The sequence below is a fragment of the Sapajus apella genome, unplaced genomic scaffold (genome assembly GCF_009761245.1).
Source record: "Sapajus apella isolate SASKATOON/1434 unplaced genomic scaffold, GSC_monkey_1.0 scaffold33, whole genome shotgun sequence".
NCBI lineage: Eukaryota > Metazoa > Chordata > Mammalia > Primates > Cebidae > Sapajus > Sapajus apella.
In genome coordinates this window covers 9,282,887-9,306,273 of record NW_022436973.1, presented here as the reverse complement: position 1 = coordinate 9,306,273, position 23,387 = coordinate 9,282,887, and the positions used below count along the sequence as shown (strand labels likewise).

General features: G+C 47.2%; 1 protein-coding gene across 7 annotated transcripts in view; it reads left to right on the top strand.

The window, feature by feature from the left end:
- The window catches only part of RALY (RALY heterogeneous nuclear ribonucleoprotein), an 87,141-nt gene extending 69,242 nt beyond the window's left edge, over positions 1–17,899 (top strand). For 2 of the 7 annotated variants that reach the window (XM_032295210.1, XM_032295211.1), the window contains exons 3-9: positions 9,442–9,706; positions 10,957–11,029; positions 11,206–11,253; positions 13,293–13,459; positions 14,078–14,191; positions 14,386–14,662; positions 14,695–15,551. In XM_032295210.1, the coding sequence (XP_032151101.1) occupies positions 9,451–9,706; positions 10,957–11,029; positions 11,206–11,253; positions 13,293–13,459; positions 14,078–14,191; positions 14,386–14,662; positions 14,695–14,827 (1,068 nt within the window). In that variant the 5' untranslated portion in view covers positions 9,442–9,450 and the 3' untranslated portion in view covers positions 14,828–15,551. Of the gene's footprint in view, positions 1–9,441; positions 9,707–10,956; positions 11,030–11,205; positions 11,254–13,292; positions 13,460–14,077; positions 14,192–14,385; positions 14,663–14,694; positions 15,556–16,169; positions 16,219–17,541 lie in introns of those variants that run through there. The other 5 variants (XM_032295215.1, XM_032295216.1, XM_032295212.1 and 2 more) reach the window with 5 other exon arrangements.
- The last annotated feature ends 5,488 nt before the right edge of the window (positions 17,900–23,387 follow it).

The window sequence follows — 23,387 nt, the reverse complement described above, 5'->3', positions numbered from 1 at the left end:
TGATGATTATCATGATCACATATTTGGGCCTGGAGTGGCTTTTGTGGTCACAGGTTTTAAAACCTAGGTCATGGGGCATGTCAGCAAAGCCAGGACCATTCTTCCTGTGAGTGGGGCTCAGTGGGAACAATCTAGTGGAATGGGAATAACACAGGCTTTAGAATCAGACAAGCCTTGGGTTTTTCTATCCAAAGAATGCCACTTGATGTGCCTGTGGACAAATTAAGCTGTTTCTGAGTCTCAGTTGTATCTGTAGAGTGCAGATGATATACATATTTCATTAGATTGTGATCAGGATTACAAGAGATTATGCCTGTAAAGCTTTCAACTCAGTGCCTGGTATAAAGTTCTACATATTAAATTGTGTGTTCCCTTTTTGTTCTTCCTCAAGAATAAGTATGCATCTCTCCAGGGAATCAGAAAACAGCAGTGAAGACATTCTCCTATTTCAAACTTCTATTTCCAGCTTTATGTGCAGGAGGAAGAGGAGAATAAGGGGACCAAAGAGGAGAAAGGGACATGTTTTGTGCCTTGTTCCTGGAATCCCTCCTGCCAGGCCTCTCTTGGTGTCACTACCCAATGGGAATTCCTTGTAAACACTCTCCCTTTTGGTAGAGCTTTCCATGCTGCTCCTACACCTTCTCTGATCTCCCAGAGTACTTTGCTTGGGCAGTAGACCATCTCAGGGCACGTGTGCCTTGTGACCATGGTGGATGTCCCCTGCTGTACTAGGAGTTGCTTGAGATCAGGTCCCAGACCAATTTCTGGATAAGTAAATAAATAATTGATTTGTGAGTTACTTGATAATACCCAGCGCATATTTAGCTCAGTGTTCGCATATTTATAATTATGATCAAATGGATAAGCAGGTGTTTGGATGACTATTTGGCAAAAACTAAAGAGGTTGACAGTCATTTGTAGGTCTTTAATTCTAATTCAGTATCAGGGATTATAGGCCTAAATTGCCTACCCAACCCTTCTTAACTTCTCCCCCCAACCCCCAGAGCTATGAAGGGGAGCTTGTCACAGATGGTAAGCCTCAGCCTAAGGCCACAAACAAGAGTAGAATTAGTGTGCAAGATGCAGGAAGGGTGGGATATACTCAGACCATCTGTTTCTGCTTTGGGGTATCCTTTCAGTGCCTATCAGATATGGATACCAGTGTCAATAGTATAGGACCTCATGATACAGTTGAGGGGTAACAATGACTCAGCAAAGCTAGAACCCCTCCCGGCCAGTATTCCCTCCTCTACCAGACCCGTACAGTAGTGGTTTGACAGGCATGGGGTGGAGACACCTTTATGAAGTTTCTAGGTTTTTGGTTGCAGATACTAGGACAAGGGAGAACATGCATGGGCCCCCTACCCTAAACTTCCTTAGTCTCAGGTAAGGTGTGTTGCACAGGGAGATGACATAGTAGAGAACATGTCATCTTAGGGCTGGGATGTGGAGGAGCTAGAATGCCAGCAGGTTAGGTTCATCTTTTTTTGTTTGTTTGTTTGTTTGTTTGTTTTTGAGACGAAGTTTTGCTCTGTCACCCAGGCTGGGGTGCAGTGGCACAATCTCAGCTTACTGCAACCTCTGCCTGCCAGGTTCAAGCAGTCCTCCTGCCTCAGCCTCCTGAGTAGCAGGAACTACAGGCATCCACCACCATGCCTGGCTAACTTTTGTATTTTTTTTTTTAGTAGAGCCTCACCATATTGGCCAGGCTGGTCTCGAACTCCTGACCTTGTGATCCGCCCACCTCAGCTTCCCAAAGTGCTGGGATAACAGGCGTGAGCCACCATGCCTGGCCAGTTCATCTGTTTTTATAGAACATTTGGGTTATCTAATTTCTTGATACCTGCTGGTCTTACCCATTATACTGGGCCCTTTACTCATATTGTCTCCTGTTCTTATACTAATTCTGGGAGGTTGGTATAATTTCTGTTTTGCAGTTGAGGACTCTGAGGCCTAGTGAGGTGAAAGGACATGGCCACAGTTACAGTCTTAAGTGATAGGGCTGGGATTGGAACTCAGTCCTGTCTGACTCTAGATCCTGAGCTGTTTTTGATATTTCGTGTGCATTTGTCCTTTTTTATTAAGAAATAGTTCTAAAAAAACAGGTTCCCAGAGAAAGGGCTTCTTGAAAAGCAAGAAGAGCACAAGACTGGTGAGTACTGTGTTTTCCAGCATCTCCACAGTGCCAGCATAGAGGAGAACACCCAAGAAATATTTGTTAAGTGAGTGAAGGAGGTAGGAATTGGGTAATAATATAATTGGTAGAATCCATATCTTTGATAGTATATTAAAGATGGAGCAGAGCACTTTCACATCAATTAGCCTATTTTATTCTTATATCAGACTAGAAAGATAATCAGGAAAGAGATTTACTTCTTTTTTCAGATTAAGGATGGTAAGGCCTAGAGAAGTTACATGACTTCTTGCAGGTCACATGACTAAGAACAGCAGAGCCAAGGCCAAGCCTTCTGGACCGGTAGTCTGCACCGCTTACACTTCACCTATCCAGGAACTTCGGCTGTTTGACATGCTGGGAGCTGACTCATGGGAATGGGAACGGTTAGGAACTAAAGAGCATTCCTTGGGAAATTAGTCCTGTCTGGCCAGTAATAATCATTTGGGCACTGCTAATGAGCCAGGGCCTGGCCAGTTTAATGAGATTAATAGATGTTCTGTCATCCCTGGCCACCTGGTAAAAGGATCAAGGAGGCCCTGGACACTGATCAGTCTAATTGCTTGGCTTTTTCTCCAGAAATAGTATTCCCGTCACTGGTAGCTGTTTTCCTTCTAAATCACCCAGATGTCCCCAGGGTTATCTAAGGGCATAGAGCTGGCCACAGGCTGCTCGACCCTCATCCCCATGCAGGAGAATAAAAGCACAGGTGTCCAGCAGGACTGAACCAAGCATGGGGCATCAGGACCTAAAGCAGCAGCTCCTTTCTTGAAATCAGCATTTCAAGAGGAAGAGGTTCAGTGCTGGGGAGGATTTACAGTGTTCTCTGAGTGCCCGAGACTAGACTTGATCTGATAGGCAGGATTGGGGGTACATGAGGGGTGACATGACTTGGCAGAGTTAAGAGTGTTAGGACAGCCATTGAGATGGTGGAATGTACAGTGTCAAATAAAAAGCCTGGGTTCAGGACCCCTAGTTACTCCCCTCACCAGCTGGTTGATCTTAAGTAAATCACTTATCTTTGCTGATCGTCTTTTTTTTTTTTTTTTTCTTCACTTATAAAATGGGACAGTGTCAGGATAAAGGATATTGTTTTAGTCTACTTGGGCTGTTCTACCAAAACACTGTAAGATCGGTGGTTTATACAAGAAAAAAAATTATTTCTGTCAGTTGTGGAGGCTCAGAAGTTTAAAATTAAGGAACCAGCAAATTTGATGTCTGGTGAGGGCCCTCTTACTAGTTCATGGACGACCGTCTTTTCACTGTGTCAGCACATGGTGGAAAAGGCAAAGTAGCTCTCTGGGCCTCTTACTTATTTTGTAAGAGATAGAGTCTCACGATGTAGCCTAGGTTGGTCTCCAACTCGCAGCCTCAAAGGATTGTCCCACCTTGGCTTCCCAAAGTGCTGGGATTACTTGGGTGAGCCACTTCCTGGCCTGGGGCTCTTTTTTTTTTAAAGGCATTAAACTCATTCCGAGGGCTTTCCCTTCAGTTTGGGACCTAATCACTCCCAAAGCCCCACTCCTAATACTATCACATTAGGGATTAGTTTTCAACATACAGATTTGGTGGTGGAGGCACATTCATACTATAACAGATATAAACTAGCTTTGTTCACTAAAATTCTATGCAACTATGAGGAATTCTAGTAGAAGAGTGTAAGGGCGCAGACCAAGGAGCACGTATGTGGCTAATGCAAGGTAATAGCATAATCTTGCCAGGGACGTCAGTACCCAAGGCATCCCTATACAGTGTGCAGTCTTGCCCCCTTGTCCCTGCAGATGCCTACTTTTGAGGTCCTCATCCCAGTTCCGGCCTTGCCCTGTTATAATTATCTTGCTTCTCTGAGCCTATCCCAGTTTCCCTATGTAAAACACCTCACAGGGCTGTTGTAAGGATTAAATACTGTGCAGCATTCAGTAATTAGTGGCTTTTTTTTTTTTTTTTTTTTGACAGAGTCTTGCTCTGCCACCTAGGCTGGAGTGCAGTGGCGTGATCTCGGCTCACTGCAACCTCCATCTTCTGGGTTCAAGCAGTTCTCCTGCCTCAGAGCTTCCCAAGTAGCTTGGATTACAGATTACAGATCACCATGCCCGGCTAATAATAATAATAATAATAATAATTATTATTATTATTATTATTTTTTGAGATGGAGTTTCACTCGTTACCCAGGCTGGAGTGCAATGGCGCGATCTCGGCTCACTGCAGCCTCCACCTCCTGGGTTCAGGCAATTCTCCTGCCTCAGCCTCCTGAGTAGCTGGGATTACAGGCATGCGCCACCATGCCCAGAAAATTTTTTTTTTTTTTTGTATTTTTAGTAGAGACGGGGTTTCACCATGTTGACCAGGATGGTCTCGATCTCTTGACCTCGTGATCCACCCACCTTGGCCTCCCAAAGTGCTGGGATTACAGGCTTGAGCCACCGCGCCTGGCCTTTTTTTTTTTTTTTTTTTTTTTTTTTTAAGTAGAAACAGGGTTTTGCCATGTTGGCCAGGCTGGTCCTGACCTCCTGACTTCAAGTGATCCACCTGCCTTGGCCTCGCAAAGTATTAGGATTATAGGCGTGAGCCACTGTTCCCAGCCAATGGCAGTTCTTACTGTGATGTCTCTCTGGGTGTCTTATTTACTCAAAGTTCAGAGGTAACTTTTAGAGCTTTTCTACCTCTGCAAAGCCCTGTCACTTTTCTCCATGGTCAGGCTTGGCTGTTCTATGTTCAAAAACAATTTCCAGCTGAAATGTTTCAACTGGGAAAAAAATGAATTTGTTTTTGCCACACTTCTGTTCTTACTAGCCTGGAGAAGCAAGCCCATCCCTTTTGAGCTGTAAATTGCATTTCAAAGCCTGTGTCCCTGGTGGGTTTTAATTAGCTTAAAGGCCCAGCTTTTATGCAGCAATTGTTTCTCTTGCAGGTAGAGGTGAAGACACTTAATTGGGAAGCTAGTCCCAAGTTTTCTCAAAATAGCTTTTATTTATTTATTTTTTGAGATGCTCTGTCTTGGCTCCTCACTGTCCTGGGGATCTCTCTCTCTCTCTCTCTCTCTCTCTCTCTCTCTCTCTCTCTCTCCCCCTCCCTCTCTCCCTCTCTCCCTCTCTCTCTCTCTCTCTCTCTCCCTCTCTCCCTCTCTCTCTGGTCCAAAATGAAAAATGGAATATAAGGACCCTAGACTTAGCATCAGAGGACCCATGGGGTAATCTTAGGACTGCTACTCACTAACTGTGGCATCCTAGTCAAGTCCCTTCTCTTCTGTTCCTCAGAGTGAGAGCATTTCAAGTTCCGTGTGCACTCAGGTCTCTGCTAATCTGAAGTGCAGAAGTTTAGGAACAAATGTGGTTCTCTCCCCTCCCCCAGCCACCAAGAACAGTCTTTCTACCCACTTCTCCTCAGCTCATTGCTAAACTTAGGACCCCAGGGGGCTGCAGACACTTTGCTCTCAATTACACAGCTTATCTGTGAGGCAGAGCTTGGCCCAGGGCAGGAAGTAGCTTACCCAGTCAAGCACCTTCTGCTGAATTGGATATCAATATTTTCTAGGGCTGCCACTCCAAGCTAGGGGGAAACCTTGAAAAGCATAGCAAGAGTTGGGTAGGAGGGTTTGAGTTGATCTGTGGAGGTGGATGCTTGGGTCAAAGGTTAGAAAAAGGTATGTGGGACCTCTGCCCTAGTGGTCCTGACAATTTAAGGCAGCCCACAGCTAGACCTTCTCAACATCTTCTGCGACATATCCTTAACCACTCCCTCCCTAACATTGATTGAGGGCTTAACTGTGTCCCAGATTTTGTCAGGCCTGTCCTATAACATTTTCAGGGCAGAGTAATAAGAGTACAAATAGAGACCCATGTACCATATGTTTAAACATTTGAAGGTTCTGAGTGAAGCTAATAAATTGTGATGTTCCCAACAACCTGGAATACTGTATCTGAATTTAGAATTCTTGGACTCGTTAGGATTCTGTACCTGAACCTGTCAGTTGAGGGAGACCTAGTCTGGCCCCCACCTCCTTTTCATTTCCGTTCTCAACTCTATCCCTCATTTAGAGGCGTCTCATCAACAAGAGTGTGGTCACTCAAGCCTGTCCACGCCCCCACAGATACCTGTCTCCTTGGGCTGAGGGAGTCCTACACAATAGTGGCACATCCTGCCCATCCTGCCTTCCAAAGGAGTGTGCAGGGCATGAAAGTGGATTGGGGGCTGTGTAGATGAGGAGTTCAGAGGTATGATACCTAGAGCATGCTACAGATGGGCAGTTCTCCTTTTAACTGCAGATTTCTCCAGAGCAACCACATGCAGCCACATACACACAGTTCCCAGTCTCTGCTCTATAGATCTTCATGTGCCATGGCTTCTGGTTTCCCCTCCTTGGCATTATACAGAATGTTTTCCACTCTGACCTTTACCCTCATCTAGAATGGGCTCACAGGTGGCAGTATTGGAATAAAGAGGTGTCAGCCAGAGTAATTACAAGGTTTTGTAAAAGGGCTTTATGGTTTGCAAAGTCCTTTTATGTGCATCATTCCAAACTCCAGGGAATGAGAGAAAAGACTGGCAGGGCCAAACCCGAAAAACTTGGCTCACCAGTCAAGGAGTGAGTACTGATCACAGTACGAGGAATAGCTGGTTCAGCAGATGCTTCCTGCTCGGTGTTGTTTGAGGCTCCCAGTAGAGGTCATTCTTTCTATCTCCATCCATACCCCAGGCTTGGTTGGCTCCCTTTAACCAAAGCAAGTGGCTTCTCCCTGGGCCAAAACTATAACGCTTTGAGCTGAACCAACCATGAGAGAATCATCTGATGCCCACACAGGAGCCCTGTTAACTTCTTGTATACCGATGGATAGACAAGGAATTAAGCCTTGAATGGCTTGTCATCCAGGTAGGAGAAGGACTGTCAGAACTGTGAGGAATGGCGAGCCTGTGGGAACAACATGCATTGAGTATTTCCTGCTTCGTATGCACAATGTGTTACTACCTTTGTGTCCCTCACTGCTTAATAAATGTAGATGAGTGGAACCAAAGGTAAACTGAGTAACAAAAGTCTTTTTCCAAGTCAGTTCCAAAGCTGGCACCAGCCCCTTCATCAGTAGCAGTGATGGCACCCTCTCAACCTTTTTCCTTAATCTAAGATAATGCACTCCTGACTCCAGTGTATCCATTAAGTTCACCCTGGGAGCAGTTTTTTCCCAAGTTGGGCTCAGGTCCAGCCTATGATTTCCTTGTAAACAGTACCACCTGCTGGTGAGAACATTCCAGCTTCTAGGCTAGGAGGATTTAGGAGAAAACAGTCTCTTATCCCCTATTGGGATAAGAGATACAGATATATCTTCTCCAGTTCACTGAAAAGAAACCCCCCCTTCCCAAAGTATTAGGTAAATAGGCTGGCATACTGATGAAAGTTTTATATATGCTATTTGGAGTCTTTTATCACCTTCTGAAATGGCCTTAGGGTTAGAGTATTGAGATAGGAGGGTTCCAAAAGGGAGCAGCATCAACCCATACCAATGAGCAGGAGACTGGGCTGGGAACTGTGAATGCCAAGGCTTAACTTTTGGCTTTTCCTACTGAAATTGAGTTTCTCTGTTTTCCCCTTTCCCCTTGGAGCCCATGCCCAGCTGTAAACCGGGAAACATTTGTATAGCCCTTTGGGGTAAAAGACCTGGCCAGAGTATAGAGAGCCAAGGGTAGGTGCAGTCTCATCTCTAAGCCAAGCAGAACCAAATTTGAATGAGTATTAATATGGGTAACTAAAAAATAAATTCATTAAAAATAGTTCTTAGGTGAATGGGCTGACTTTCTGTAGTATCTAAATTGGCTTTAGCTCTGGGAAGCAAAACGATAAAGTTGAAAGAAATAGACTTTAGGGACAGACTGACCTGGGTTTGGATGCTCATTACTAGTAAGTTAATGAACTTGTTGTACAGTTTCTAGTAAAATATGAGTAATAATAACATTCACTTGTGGAATCTTGGGATTGTTCAGTATTGTATGCCACCTTAGCCCACAGTGAGTGCCTGGTAAGGCTTTGTATTTGTCCATTCTTGCACTGTTACAAAGAAATAACTGAGACTGGTTAATTTATAATGAAAAGAAGTCTAATTGACTCAGTTCTAGAGGCTGTACAGGCTTCTGCTTCTCGGGAGGCCCTAGGAAACTTAGAATCATAGTGGAAGGTGAAGGGGACATAGGCACATCTTCACATGGCCAGAGCAGGAGGAAAAGAGATGGTGGGAGGTGCTCTACACTTCTAAATAAGCAGATCTCACGAGCACTCACTCACTCACTATCACGAGAGCAGCACCAAGGGGGATATCCATGATTTCAGTCACCATGATCCAGTCACCTCCCACCAGGCCTCACCTCCAACACTGGGGATTACAATTAGACATGAGATTTGGGTTTGGACACAAATTCAAACCATATCAGGCTTAGCTAACATAACGTTTTTCAAAATGGCTGGTACCAATTCAGACAGTTATAGCTAGGTCTGTGTCTGGATCAGAGTAAGTAATTTTCTTTTCCTTTTCTTTTTTTTTTCTTTTGAGACAGAGCCTTGCTCTGTCGCCCAGACTGGAGTGCAGTGCTGCAATCTCAGATCACTGCAACCTCTACCTCCCGGGTTCAAGCAATTTTCCTGCCTCAACCTCTTGAGTAGCTGGGACTACAGGTGCCTGCCACCACACCCAGCTAATTTTTTGTATTTTTAGTAGAGACAGGGTTTCACCATGTTGGCCTGGGTGGCCTCGAATTCCTGACCTCAGGTGATGCACCTGCCTCGGCCTCCCAAAGTGCTGGGATTACAGGCATGAGCCATGGTGCCCAGACCGTGCAATTTTCAACATATGGTGGTGATCTAGAGTAAACATCACTTGCAATTACCATGTGACGATGGTTCTGCATTAAAGATCTTCAAATTTAGATCCTGAATAGGATAACATTTCAGATGAGCATTAAAGGAGTAGACTCAAAAGAATTAGAGTCAAGCAAATCAGGGGGCAGATCCCAGCCCTGCCATTCACTAACATTGTGGTCTCTCTGAATGTGAGATTTCTCCCTTGTAAAATGTTGTAGTTCTGCATATCATATGAGTACCAAATAAGAGAATGTATGTAAAGCACCTGGCACGAGGTCAGCATAATAAGATGCAGAAACAGGTAGGCTGGATGCTGTAAGGGTTAAGGAAGGTAAGAAGCAATTCATTTAGCCAGGATATGGGCCATAGGCAGTCCTTGAGCCCAGCTCAGGGACCCAACTTCACAGAGGCTCTCTTTCTTCAGGTGGGCACCATGTCCTTGAAGATTCAGGCAAGTAATGTAACCAACAAGAATGACCCCAAGTCCATCAACTCTCGAGTCTTCATTGGAAACCTCAACACAGCTCTGGTGAAGAAGTCAGATGTGGAGACCATCTTCTCTAAGTATGGCCGTGTGGCTGGCTGTTCTGTGCACAAGGGCTATGCCTTTGTTCAGTACTCCAACGAGCGCCATGCCCGGGCAGCTGTGCTGGGAGAGAATGGGCGGGTGCTGGCCGGGCAGACCCTGGGTAAGCCTCTCTCCACTGTATTCTCTAGAGTTAGAGTAGCTGCTCTCACTATGTAATTCTCCTCTTTAACCCCCTTCTCTGTTTCTCTCACTGCTACCACTGCTCTAAGATTTTATCAGTTTATAAACTATGTAAGTTTTCAGTAGTTATAAAATTAATCCCTATACGGAAGAATTTTAGAAGCCTCTGGAAAACACTTCTGACCTGTCCGTGCTTTCTCAGAGCTTCTTAGTGACAGGCTTTACAGCTCCAGTTAAAATGCAGATTCTCCAGAGAAAGAGAACAGAGTGGCCTAGAATAGCCTGTTACACCAGGTACAGATGACTTAGTTTAGAACCCTTTCTGAGAGCGAGCAGGAGGGGCTGGGAGCACAAGACAAAGTGAATACCCTTGGCTTTCGTGTCATGTCCATGTGATATAACTGTTCTAGTGGTCTCTCTTGAAGTATGTCCAGCATTTGTGTGTGTGCACTTCTGTGTATATGTGTATGTTTGAAAAGGGATGTCTATATGTTTTTTCCTGAACAAGAAGTATATGGATGTGACTGAACATGTGGAGATACGTGGATGCATACCTTTGTATGTATAGGTGTAATGTGTTTGAGAGAATGGGCGTTTTGAGATACATTCAAGAATACTTGAATATATCGCAGATATGCATATATTCATTTACAAAATATTTACTGAGAACTTTTCATGCACTAAGCACCATTCTAGGCATGAAGGTGTATGCTAGAACATCCATGTGAATGTGCATTGGCTCTCTTGCATGTGGGCAGTTGTGTATACTGAGCGTACTTGAGAGTACATGTTACTTGTGTGTGACTTTCTTACCTGGATATGTAAATGTGTGTGTGAGGGTGGCTCTATGTATATGTTCCCATGTACCTGGTGTATGTATTATGCATTTACATGAGTGTATTTGAAAATGCATATAGGAATACTCTACATAGTGTGTGTGTGTGTGTGTGTGTGTGTGTGTGTGTGTGTGTGTGTGACACATTTGTGAGCATGCATGGATGTATCTGAAAGTGGACATGTAAACAGGCATATCCATATGATATCTGGATATGAGTCTAATGTTTGAAGACTAGATGTATGAAGACCTTTGTTGGCAACATAAGCAAAATCCATGAATCTATGTGTATATCATGTAAGCACATGAATTGCTATGTGTGTACATGAGGGTGATGTGTGTGGACACACTACTATCATGCCAGCATTCCAACTCTGCCTTCTCTCTCTACATAGACATCAACATGGCTGGAGAGCCTAAGCCTGACAGACCCAAGGGACTAAAGAGAGCAGCATCTGCCATATACAGGTGGGGCAGTCTGTCTGTCTGGGTGGGACGTCTCCCTCTTTCCACGGAGGGAGTAAATGCTGGTGTGACAGTGTGCTGAGTCTAGAAGTTGGGGAGATGTTTGGAGTTGAGGGCCTGTGGAGAGTGGGCTGAGTGGCCGTCCCTAAGCTCCAGCCCTCTCCCCTTTGTTTCCCCAGTGGCTACATCTTTGACTATGATTACTACCGGGACGACTTCTACGACAGGTGAGCAGGGGAGGGGCGTGCCCAGGCGTGAAACAGCCAAGCTGGAAGGGTCCTGAGAGATTGTTGATGCAGCCCACTCAGTTCTCCAAATGAGAACCAAAGCCCAGAGGTATGGCCAGGCATTTGCCCAGGGTTGCTCCACTAGTCAGTGGCAGAGCTGAGACTGGGGTCCTGTTCTGCAGGTGCCCAGGCCAGAGCTCTTACCCCATACCGCACTGTCTACCATGCTAACTGTCCTTTTTCCTCCTTGTCCTCGGGTGAGATTCAAGGAGATTGTACAGCCAAGAGCTATATAAATGTGACCAGTTGTAATACACAGCAGGGTTCAGCACTGGTTGTGTATTACAGTGCTGAACTTGTGGTTCAGCAGGGAGTTTGAGTCTTTCCCTCTGTGAGGTGCCCAGGCAGCTGGTAGGAACCCCAGAGCTCTAAGCCTCTTGGGTTTGTATTTAGAGACAAGAGGTCAGCAGCCATTTGTAAGTTTAATTAGTCCCTTACAGGCTGTGGCCTACCCTCCACTCCCAAGCCCTACCCAGCCTCTAGCCCTGAGGCTGTGGGCTCCAGCTACAACAGAATTAGCCACATTCTTGAGTAAAAATCATAGTGGGGACTAACATAAATCTCTCCTCCTCCCTGCTTCTGCTTCTGCTTCTGCTTCTCTGCTTTCCTGTAGCTTAGCCTACCCCGGGCAGCCCAAGAAGAATAGTACCTCTGAGCATCAGTTGTCCCCCCACCCCCCCAAATCGTTTCAGGAGACAGCCGTTATAGTGTGAAAAGTGCCTTAGCCTGGGAGTCAGAAGATGTAGGTGCTAATCTCTGCTCTGCCGCTGAATGGATTAAGTGACCTTGGGCAAATTTCCTTCCCAGTTTGTAAATGGGCTTGTACCAAGTGATCTCTCCGGGTTCCTCCAACTCTGGGATTCTGTGGTTCAGTGATTCTGACCAAGGCCAGAGCCGTCCCCTCCCCTTGGTGGGGCAGAAATGCAGGGTCTGGGATTGGATTCATTCCCAGAGATTCTCCATCCGCAGCCCTCACCACCTCCAGAGAGGGCTCCCTGAACAAAGGAGCACCAAGGAATGGGGGCTTTTGCCAAGTGATGGCAGATTTTCTGGCTGTTGTCAGGAAAATTGATCCAAAGTATACCCCCTAGGGCTGCAATTCCCTGAAAAAGGTGATAGCAACAGATGCGGGAGAGACTGCTTCTCAGCCTACTCAGTTTCTGCCTGGTCAGCTGGAAAAGAAGCCCTCCTGGAGAAGGCTGGGAGATGACTTTGGTTGGGGGGCAGCACACAGCCCGGGAGCCCTGGGGGGCTCTGATTGAGCTGTCCAACCTTGATATTCTACCAGGCCTCTGCCCTTTGTCTCTGGAATGGAGCACGAAGGGTATGGTGATTAAGGAGGTCGAATCAGGAAAGGGCTTAGAGTTCAGTCTTACCCCTCTGAGGTCATGGGCTCGTGAGTTGAGGGTCTTGGTACCCTAACCTCGCATCTATTACGCCTTTTAAAAGTGTGTTTTTAACTGAATTCTTTTATGCTGTGCCCTTGGGTGGACACTGAATTTGGGTAGCCGCCCTCATTTGGCATATGGGGAAACTGAGGCTCAGACAGTCTCAGTTGACCCTACTCCGATATTGCTCTTATTCCTAGCTGGGGATTTGTGCTGCTTCGAGATCTGCAAACTCTGAGCAGAGGTTGGGGTGGCAGTTGACCAAGCAGAAACCAGGTCATGTAATAGAGCAGGTCTGGGTATTGGGGGATCTAGGAATGTCTCCTCTTTTGAATGGGGTATAAACACTACCTGCTGCCTTGCCTGCCCATATTTCTCCTGGCTGGTTGAGATGGATGTAGTGAGAATCCCAGCAGCCATTAGGCTCCAGAAAGCCCTTCCTCTTCACTCCAGGGCTTGGTGGGAGCAGGCAGAGGTGTGTAGTGCAGGCCTCGCAGCCCCTCAGCAGCCACACACATTTGGAGCTGGAGCTGCAATACCCCCTGGTGGCCACAAGCCATGCTGCAGCCTCTGGCCCATCTGCCCTCACAGGCTCTTCGACTACCGGGGCCGTCTGTCACCCGTGCCAGTGCCCAGGGCAGTCCCTGTGAAGCGACCCCGGGTCACAGTTCCTTTGGTCCGGCGTGTCAAAACTAACATACCTGTCAAGCTCTTTGCCCGCTCCACAGCCATCACCACCAGCTCAGCCAAGATTAAGTGTAAGTGACTGTATCATCTTCCTAAGTAATTTGCATTTTTATCATTAGCAAAATAATAGAATCACATTTTTATACATTGGGAAATAGATAAAAGAACAAATCTTCCACAGTTCTGCTGCTCTAACACAGCCAAGTGAGTATTTTCATGCATTTCTAAGAGGAAACAGCTGATGTTTTAGGAAGAGGGGGTGGGTTGGGCACAAAGAGTCCAGTGCTGGGATGTGGTACCCAGTGAGGGGATGGTGCCATCTTTCCTCTAGTAAGGATAAGGACAGGTCTACACAGGCCCACTACTCCACATTCACTCCGGTGTACACATACTGCTTGACTTAGCACCCAGGGATTCGGACTGTGAAAAACACATGTTCTTGCTCAAGTGCACACAGAAGAGCACACCACACATACACACCTGTGCTCCAATCTGTCCGCTGTCCCTTTCAGAGCTGAGAGATTGGGAGACAAGATAGCCAGGTTCAGAAGTGTGAGGCCTTTTTCCTGAGCAGGGGAAAAAAACAAAAAATAACTGCCTTCCTAATTGAAAGAACAGGGCTGAGGTTTTGTGCTAGTGTCAGGCCTTCAGCCTCCTAGGTAACAGCCCTGTCTCCCCTCCACTTTCAGTAAAGAGCAGTGAGCTTCAGGCCATCAAGACGGAGCTGACACAGATCAAGTCCAATATTGACGCCCTGCTGAGCCGCTTGGAGCAGATCGCTGCGGAGCAGAAGGCCAATCCAGGTCAGCCTCTGAGGATTCTCACCCACCTCCATGACCAGGGCACAGGGCAGAGCATGGGGAGGATAGTACCTGGGAGAGAGGAGCTAGAGTGACCCTGCAGATCCATGCTGAGGCCAGCTTCCACTAAGGTGCTGCCCTAGGCAGCTGTCCCAGGCTGAGTTTTATTCCCCTCTCCTCCACCCCTTCCCTTTAAGATGGCAAGAAGAAAGGTGATGGTGGTGGCGGCAGCGGTGGTGGTGGTGGTGGCAGCGGCGGCGGCGGCGGCAGCGGCGGTGGCAGCAGTGGTGGTGGCAGTGGCAGCAGTCGGCCACCAGTCCCCCAAGAGAACACGACTTCTGAGGCAGGCCTGCCCCAGGGAGAAGCACGGACTCGAGACGACGGCGATGAGGAGGGGCTGCTGACACATAGTGAGGAAGAGCTGGTGAGGGCCTGGATAGGAGCACGACTGGGACTCGACTGCACTCCTACTCTCAGGAGGGCAACAGGGGAAGGGGCAGCCTCTGAGCTGCTTGCCCCCACTGTGAGCTCCCCCTTCTCTCCTTCCCAGGGGTTCCAAGAATGAGCAGGGGGCACTTGCCATCTCAGACACCATCAGAAGTCCCACTGATGCCTAGGGCAGACATCTCCCAAGCCTAGGCACATTGTGCCCTTTGTTTTCCACGAGTTGGAGAAGGGGAGATTTGGACATAAGGGAGCACACACAGCCTGCAGAGCTTCAGAACAGGGCTGGGGAGGCTCGGGGAGGCCACCGCAGGGAGGTGGGTGTCACCTCCGCATGAGAATTTTCTAAAATCCATTGCTGCTCAAGCATGAAGCAAGCTGTCTCATAAGGGGGTGAGCTCCCCGCCTGTTACTAGAACTATTCAGGCTGAAGCTGGGAGGCCATTTGACAAGCAGCTTATGTTGAGGGGAGGGTATACCAAACTCTGAGTTTGTGGGATACGGGTTGTACACTTGCTGCTTATTTATTTAATGAACTCTCATTGAGCACCAGACCCAGACCATACTCTCAACTTTACATAACCTTAACAGGAGCCCTGTGCGATGCAAGTATTCTGTTCCCACATTTTACCCTGTGAGGAAACTGAGGCTCAGTGGTGTGCTCAGGCTTCAGCTCATAGGGACTGAGCCAGGGTTGGAGCCCAGACTGACTTACTGGGTCTGCACTTTCTCTTTTTCATCCCTACTGGGTTCTGTCATGAGAACAGATAGGCTTATGGCCATGACAGTTAAGAGGTCTGCCTTACGCCTAGCTCATCTCTCTTTTGAGCCTAGCCTTATCCTTTTACTTTCTCAGGCATAGCAGTGTCCATAAAGGCCCTAACAAAGACTTAGATGGGCCAGGCGCTGTGGCTCACGCCTGTAATCCCAGCATTTTGGGAGGCTGAGGTGGGAGAATCACCTGAGGTTGGGAGTTCAAGACCATCCTGCCCAACATGGAGAAACCCTGTCTCTACTAAAAATACAAAATTAGCCAGGCATGGGGGCACATGCCTGTAATCCCAGCTACTCAGGAGGCAGAGGCAGGAGAATCGCTTAAACCCCGGAGGCAGAGGTTGTGGTGAACCAAGATCGCACCATTGCACTCCAGCCTGGGCAACGAGAGCAAAACTCTGTCTCAAAAAAAAAAAAAAAGAAAGGTTTAGGTGTCCCCCCAAAGATGGGGAGCTCACCAGTCTGTGAGGCTTTCCGCCTTCTCCACTGCAAGCTCTCTATGCACAAAAATGGGCCTCCTCCACTCCCAAAACTCCCTTGACTGGCCCGTCTCTTTTCTGTGGGGCCCTCAGACCACTTTCCCAAGTTCCCAAGCCAGCTTTCTTGGCTGGTCCCATAGTTATTCCCCTTGGCTGTTTCTGCCTCTTTCTGACTATGTCGTCTAGATGCTCTCTGGGCCCTGAAATCTTTCTGGACAAATGGCTCAGGGCAGGACTCAGCGCTGGCAATGAGTGATGTGTGATCTCTCTTACCTCCTCATCAGGAACACAGCCAGGACACAGACGCGGACGATGGGGCCTTGCAGTAAGCAGGTACAAGGATCCTGTCCTGATGGGTAGGGGGTGGGGAAGCAGTGAAGTGGAGGTTGTGCCTTTTCCCTGGGTTGGGCAGGAAGTATCATGAAGCATACCTGGCCAGGTAGCACTGACTGTGCCCAAGAATGAAGTCCCCCCCATATCTAGCCATCCCACCACATCCTTTCATGCCTGGGGCTTGCCAGGCTGAGGAAGCAGGTACCATAGATGGGCCACCCAGTCCCACCTACCAAGGGTTCCTTCTCTCAGCACACTCAGCCCTGTTGCCTGTCTCTACCCTTGAGGAGCTCCTAGTCTGGTAGAGGAGGATATAAGCCATTACCACCTAGTGTGAGCAGGATAACTATAGAGCAAAGCCAGGTCATGGAAGACATGATGTGTAGCTGAGCCTGCTAGTTATTGAGGGAGAAGAGTTTCAGAAGAATGGCCTTAGCCCTACAGAGCTGTGACAGTCCCTGGTATATGGTGAGGCCAAGAGCCTCCTTTGGCTGCAGTGCCCTCTTAGTTGGTAGAGGACTCTGCTTATCATCAGAGGGTGATAATTGTGAAGGGCCATATGTGTCAGGCTTAGGGGCGGGGACTTGATTCTTTAATAGGGAGGAAATGCCCTGTGTGACAGGAGCTGCCCCTGCTTTATCTGATTTCATCTTCAATCCCACAAGCTTATGATTGTACCAATATAACAGATGTGGAAACAGACACTAAAGGATGAAGGGAGATAAGGTAGTAACTGATGGAGCCTGGATTTCAGCCCAGTTGTGTGTGGCTTCAAAGCCTACTCTCTGGCCACTGTTCACCACCTATTCTGCTCTACCTTAAAGGAAAGCCAGGCAGAACCTAGCTCTGCCTACTCTCTGACCCTTTCTCTTGGGGTGGCTTGGGTGGAGAAAGGGAGGAGTCTGGATAGATGACACATTTATGCTGTAGTAAGATCCCACCAGCAAAGGCTTCCAGAACAGCTTTAGAAAATTCAACATAGGTAATCTTCCTCTTGGAACGTTTTGATTTGTTTTCCCTGGGAGGCAAACAAACCTCCATATCCAGCCATCCTGCCACACCTCTTTGTGCTTGGGGCTTACTAAACCTTGTTAAAATGATTCACACGTGAGTTACATGGGCTAAGGTGAGGAAATGGAGGTTCAGAGAATGGATGAGACTTGCCCAAGGTTACGTGGCCAGGAAATTATGAGGCCACAGCCAGAGTGCAAGAATCTCTCTGTCTGCAGGCATCATTGCACCCTTTCTTCCCTACTCCTGTTATCAAGAGCACCAGGGTCTCTCTCTCAGCCTTAGTCTCTTCTTTGTCTCTCTCTTCCTCAGCCTGACAGGAGCAATGGCCAGCAGGAGAAGGGCATTACTGCCCTAGGCCTCAAGTCGGGCACCCATCCCTGGATGCCACCCCCCAGCGGGTACCAGAGGAAAGCTGGCAGCAGGTGCCTCCTCCCGCAACGCATCCCAGCCAGTGCTGTGTCCTCTGCAGGTGGAGTTACTGGCCTACTCCTTCCCCGTGAACCCTCCCTATCTGCACTGCCCGGGCCAGAGGGTAGAGCACTCTGCCTCCTCTCCCCAGGACACTCCCAGGCTTGGGGTTTTTCTATAGGTTTGGCGGGGGCCGGGGGGGAGGGAATACAGGGAGGGGACCCTGACAATAAAGAGATTGGATCCCAACCTGCTCTGAGATGGGATGGTTTGTGTTTTCTCAGGAAGATATCCTGGCCCTTCTGCCCACCAAAAAGCCGGTCTGGGGTTCCTAATACTGACCCATCTGGACCTTAGTGTCCTCAGTGGTGTTTAAAATGGCCAGTGGGACCACTGGGAATGGTTGGATATGCTGGCCTTTGAGCATCTTGCTCAATTGTCAAGCAGTTGTGACCCACTTGGTTTACTCCATAGTAGGTTAAGACCTTATCTGTTTCCCCAGCTGCTCACTAAGTCTGGTCTTTCCCAGCTCTTAAAAGGATTCTAGAATCTGTCACACTCTACCTTCTCTCTTCTGGCTTAGGACACTAATTTTTTTTCACTTGGACTTTGTCCTCCCACCAGCCTCCCAGTCTCCTGCTTCTGTCCTATACCATCTCCCAGCAGCCATGCAGTCCTTCTCTGCCTAAAATCCGTTTACTGACTCTTCATCATCAGGACAAAAATCTCACCTCCAGAATGTGGGGTATAAGATCCTATTTACTCTGGCCTCTCCTGTTTCTTCTTACCACTTCTGCCCCCACCCCCACCTCCCACCACAAACCCTACATCTCAGCCTCACAAAACACACAAGTTCTTCACTCCAGGCAGGTTTGGTAGCGAGGAATAGAGCTTCACTCCAGTGACAGCAAGCAGTAGAAAGTTTGCATCAGGATACACACAGCCTGTCTGCCCATCTTAGGCCACCCATCTAGACATTCGTTCTCTAACAGTTGGCTGGGTTCCTTCAAACTTTTGCTGCTTCACAGCTTAAACACGCACATTGTGTACCGCTAATGTCACCTCCTTCCCCGTTTATTCCCAATAATGAATGGATCCATTGTCCCCATGTTCAAGTTCCCAAGAAAGAATCAACTGCCATTGCAACTTTTTTCCTCTAATCACTTATAGGTTACAAGTACCCACCCTGGTCCAGTGAACTGCGGGATTCAAATTTGGCCACTTAGGCTGGTTTTGTTGGTATGGAGCTGTGGGAGGGCGGCACCCAGAAACAGGCTTTGTTCCAGGCCTGGCACATACTCTTCCTGCTCCTTTCTCTACCTGGGAAATAGCTGCTCAGCACGAAGCTGCTGCTGTGGTATCACCACCTCTGAGAAGTATCCCAGACCTTCCAACTGCCCTTGAATCACTTGTTCTCTCCTCTGGAAGCCTTCCTACAATACAGGAAATTCAACCCCATCATCAGAAAGGGTTTTAGGTTTTTCCCTCCATCTTTACATGTTCCTCTAAGTTTGCAGATCCACTGGAATCCTTATTGAAAACTCCCAGTTTCAAACCAACCAGGTCTACAGCCTCCAAGGAAGCTTCCCCCTGGGCTTTGGCTTCAGGTTTTGGTAGAGGGTAGAGGCTTTGGACAGTGCTCAGACTTTGCAGCTAATTTTTAAATTATTTGTAGAGATGGGAGTTTCCCTATGTTGCTCAGTCTGTTCGTAAACTCCTGGGCACAAGCGATCCTCTTGCTTCAGCCTCCCGAAGTGCTGGGATTACAGACTTGAGCTGCTGCACTCAGCCACCTTTGTATTCTTAATTGTATTCCACCTCTGCAGAATTTGGCTCTACAGAAAGAGGGGTGTGTGTGTGTGTGTGTACGCGTGTGCACGTGTGCATATATGTAGCATTTACTGGGTTCCCTTCTAAGTTCTTTACACAGATTACATTATTTATTCCTCACGATTGGGAAACTGAAATTTAAGATTGACTAATTCGCCCAAGATCGTGTCACTTGAAGGAGGTAGAGGCAGGATACAAACCTTCCCTGACCCTGTCGTAATAAACAACTCTGAAATTCCTCGTGGTTTTTGTGACAACAGTCTCTACCGGCTCTCCTCTGAGCACTCCAGGTTCCCTTGCTGACTCTTCCTGTATGCCTCCACCTGTCTACCCTCTTTCTCTGTGCTCGCTGCCTGGATGACCTCATCCATGGCCTCAGACTCCACTCACAGCTCCATGATCTTCATCTCTAACTCATTTTCTCCCCTCAACACCAGGGGAGTGGGTACAGATGGCCATCTCATAACTGTACTTGGATGTCCACAAGGACCTGTTCAGTCCCCACTTACCGTGTCAACCCCTCCACTCTTCCCTCTCTGTATTAATTTTTCCCTGGTACCTTAGGCCCTTTCTGCATCTTACTTGGACTTTTGCAATAACCTCTAACTAGTCTCCTTGCTGCTCTTCCTACTCGGCTGTCCTCTTTATCACCATCCCCCTTCTCAACACCTCCCCTCCCGCAATCTGCCTCCTAGTCTCAAGCCACATGGAATAAATTGTGGTAAGACCTGTGCTGTCTGGCTTGTGCCTTTACACATGCAGTTCTCTTTACCTCGTCTGTCTTCCCCCTCCCCACCACTGGCTAACCCTTATCTTTTGTAACAGCTCAGAAGTTGCCTGCTCAAAGAAACTTTGCTGGCCTGAATTAGAACTGCCCTCCTATGTGCTACTTCCATCACAGATCTTACCATCTAATTACTGTGTTACACACACACAAACATTTTTTTTGAGATGGGAGGTCTCACTCAGTCATCCAGGTTGGAGTGCAGTGGTACGATCCCTGCTCACTGCAACCTCTGCCTCTAGGCTCAAGCAATCCTCCCACCTCAGCCTCCTGAGTAGCTGAGACCACAAGCATGTGCTACCACACCTGGCTAGTTTTTTTTTGTAATTTTGGTACAGATGGGGTTTCACCATGTTGCCCAGGCTGGTCTTGAACGCCTGAGCTCAGGCAACCCTGACCCTGAGATTCCACCCTGGAAATTCAGCCCAATAAAAGGAAAATAGTTCTATGTGACAGGTAGGCCTGGGTTAGAAATACTACCTTACCGTTACCTTCCCCATTTTATAGCTGAGAAACAGGATAATAATGATCAGTAGCATTGGAGGACTGCCACTGCGGACTGTTCAAAACCCATGCTTGGCATCAAGAATTAGCAAGCACTTGCCATTAGGGTACTGATTTAACAAGCTATGGCATAATATGGATGGATTCTTACATAGTCTTTTAAAATAATGAAGCCTGTAATAACTTGGAAAAATGATCTTGATACTAAAAAGTTATATGGTATTAGGATTATGGGAATTTAATATTTTAAGTTATAATTTCATCTTCCCAATTAAAGACCAGCTCACGTGCTACAAAGCCCTTCTAAGAACACATTGCAAAATTGAATGTTCTGTTCAATTGTAAAACCTCAGCATTGTCAGACTAAATATCTGGAAGGGGAAGGCCAGATGCATAGCTGGGACCTCACATAACATTGCACTTTTTCTGCAGAACTTACCCTGTAACATGTTTGTCAGGTGAGGGGAGAGAAGTACGAAATTCTGTGTATTTCGTACTCCCTTTAAGGAAACTGGCTCAAATACCTGTCACCTACAACTTTCTAGGCATTGCCTGCTCCCAGTATTGGGGATACGTGAGTGAACAAAAGAAGTGTCTGCTCTCGACACTGAACATCATGGTGTGCTGGAGAAACCGTCCTCATTTTGGGCAGGGACCCAAGGAAGTCTGGGAGTGAGCCAGGTAGACACCTCAGGAAAAGCTTTTCAAAGTTTTCTGTAGGTGAGGGTGAGGGGCATGGAATCAAAATTTTCTAAAAAGTAGAGCTACAACTGCATGTTTTCTGTGTGCTGATGAAAATGTACATCACTGGCCAGGTGCAGTGGCTCTTGCCTATAATCCCAGCACGTTGGGAGGCCAAGGCGGGTGGATCACGTGAGGTCAGGAGTTCGAGAGCAGCCCAGCCAACATGGAGCCATCCCTCCCAAGTCTCAACACGGTGAAACCCTGTCCCCACTAAAAACACAAAAATTAGCTGGGCATGGTGGCAGGTGCCTGTAATCCCAGCTACTTGGGAGGCTAAGGCAGGAGTATCACCTGAACCTGGGAGGCAGAGGTTGCAGTAACCTGAGATCTTGCCACTGCACTCCAGCCTGGGCAACAGAGCAAGACTGTCTCAAAAAAGGAAAAAGAAATGCACATCACCACATTAAAGACTTGTCAAGTAGTTATGAAACCTGCTTGCTTTGATTTTTCTTTACCATGAAAACCCCCTTCCTTTCCTTTGCATAATTAGGAACAGTCTTCAACATTGTTTCCTAAGACACTTTGGAAATGATGGTCTGGTTCCCTTCCAAAACTAGAAAGTGGCTCTTGATCAGAAACTCTTGATATTGCCTTTGCTTTATCACCACATTGCAAGGTTCCTTTGGTTGTTGAGAGATTGTAGAGACAGAAGAGGTTGATGCTACTGTGTATGAGTAACATAGAACCCATCATTTTTCATGTGTTTTCAATCCAATTTAGTCAGTTATCTCAACTGGACTACCTTAAAGGGGCTGGATCAGTACTGAGAATCTGCTTCAAGAATGAAGTTAAAAACAGGTTGAATTCACCAATCTATTTATCAACCTGTTACCAAACTGAAAAGTATCATTCCTTCCCCTAAGGGGTCCCACTAAGTAAAGAAACAAAACACACATACATACACAAAAGCAATGGAGTGCTAATTACACAAGAGGCACCAATCCTTGCTTTATTCACGTAGAAATATCCAACATTGGGAATTGTGTGGGTATAGATACAAAAAAAGGAAAATAAGGGCATAAACAACAGTTGGGTTCATCGTGGCAATTGGTGGCAGCTCAGCCAGTGTGTGGTTCCCTCAGGAGGAACTACTGGTTGAGGGAAAGCACCCTCTATTGCTTTACCCACCACCCTCCACTGTTTCAGCCAAGGTATTTGACAACACTTGGCCTGTACTTTAAAGGTCACAGTGATTAAAAACAACATGGTCAAGACATTCGGGTCTGAGTGACTGCTCCTGGGCTGCTCAGTACGAAGTCTGGCAACAAGAAAGTGAGAAGCAGTGTGTATGCCATTATCCTCAGCAAGTGAGAGCAAGGCAGATCACAGCAGACATGTAAGGTGGCCTTCTCCTCTGTGTGCCAGTGGAGAATCCCCTTCCAGCCAAATCCTCAGGAAGCAGAGCACCACACAACCAGCAATTCTTGGTTTCTCATGGTCATATTCAAAATTATGATTTCTATTTTAAATCAGAAAATAGAAAAGCATTTGCAGGTTTTTTTCAAACCCAGAACACAAGTTGGCTAGGAAAAAGGAAAGCTTCCTCTAGCATCCCTGTTTGGACTCCTCCTCTTGGAGTAGTTCCCTGAATCGCACACACATTGCTTCCTCAAATTCCTCACCAACAGAGCTGCTCAACTAGGATCTTAGTGTACCAGTTACAAGACACATTTACAGGTTATGTTTCTAAGACCTCTTAGTGGCCAACAAGGAAGGAGGGTACCTAGCACCTGGTATTCCCTCGTGGTAACGGCTGGAGGAGGGCTTGGCAGTGAGGTAGTAGCAACCATCCTCACATATGGAAAAGAATTCCTATCTATGGAGTCATTCCCTGGACACTGAAAACAGCAGTCCTCCCAAGTCTCAAGGTCCCACCACACTTGTG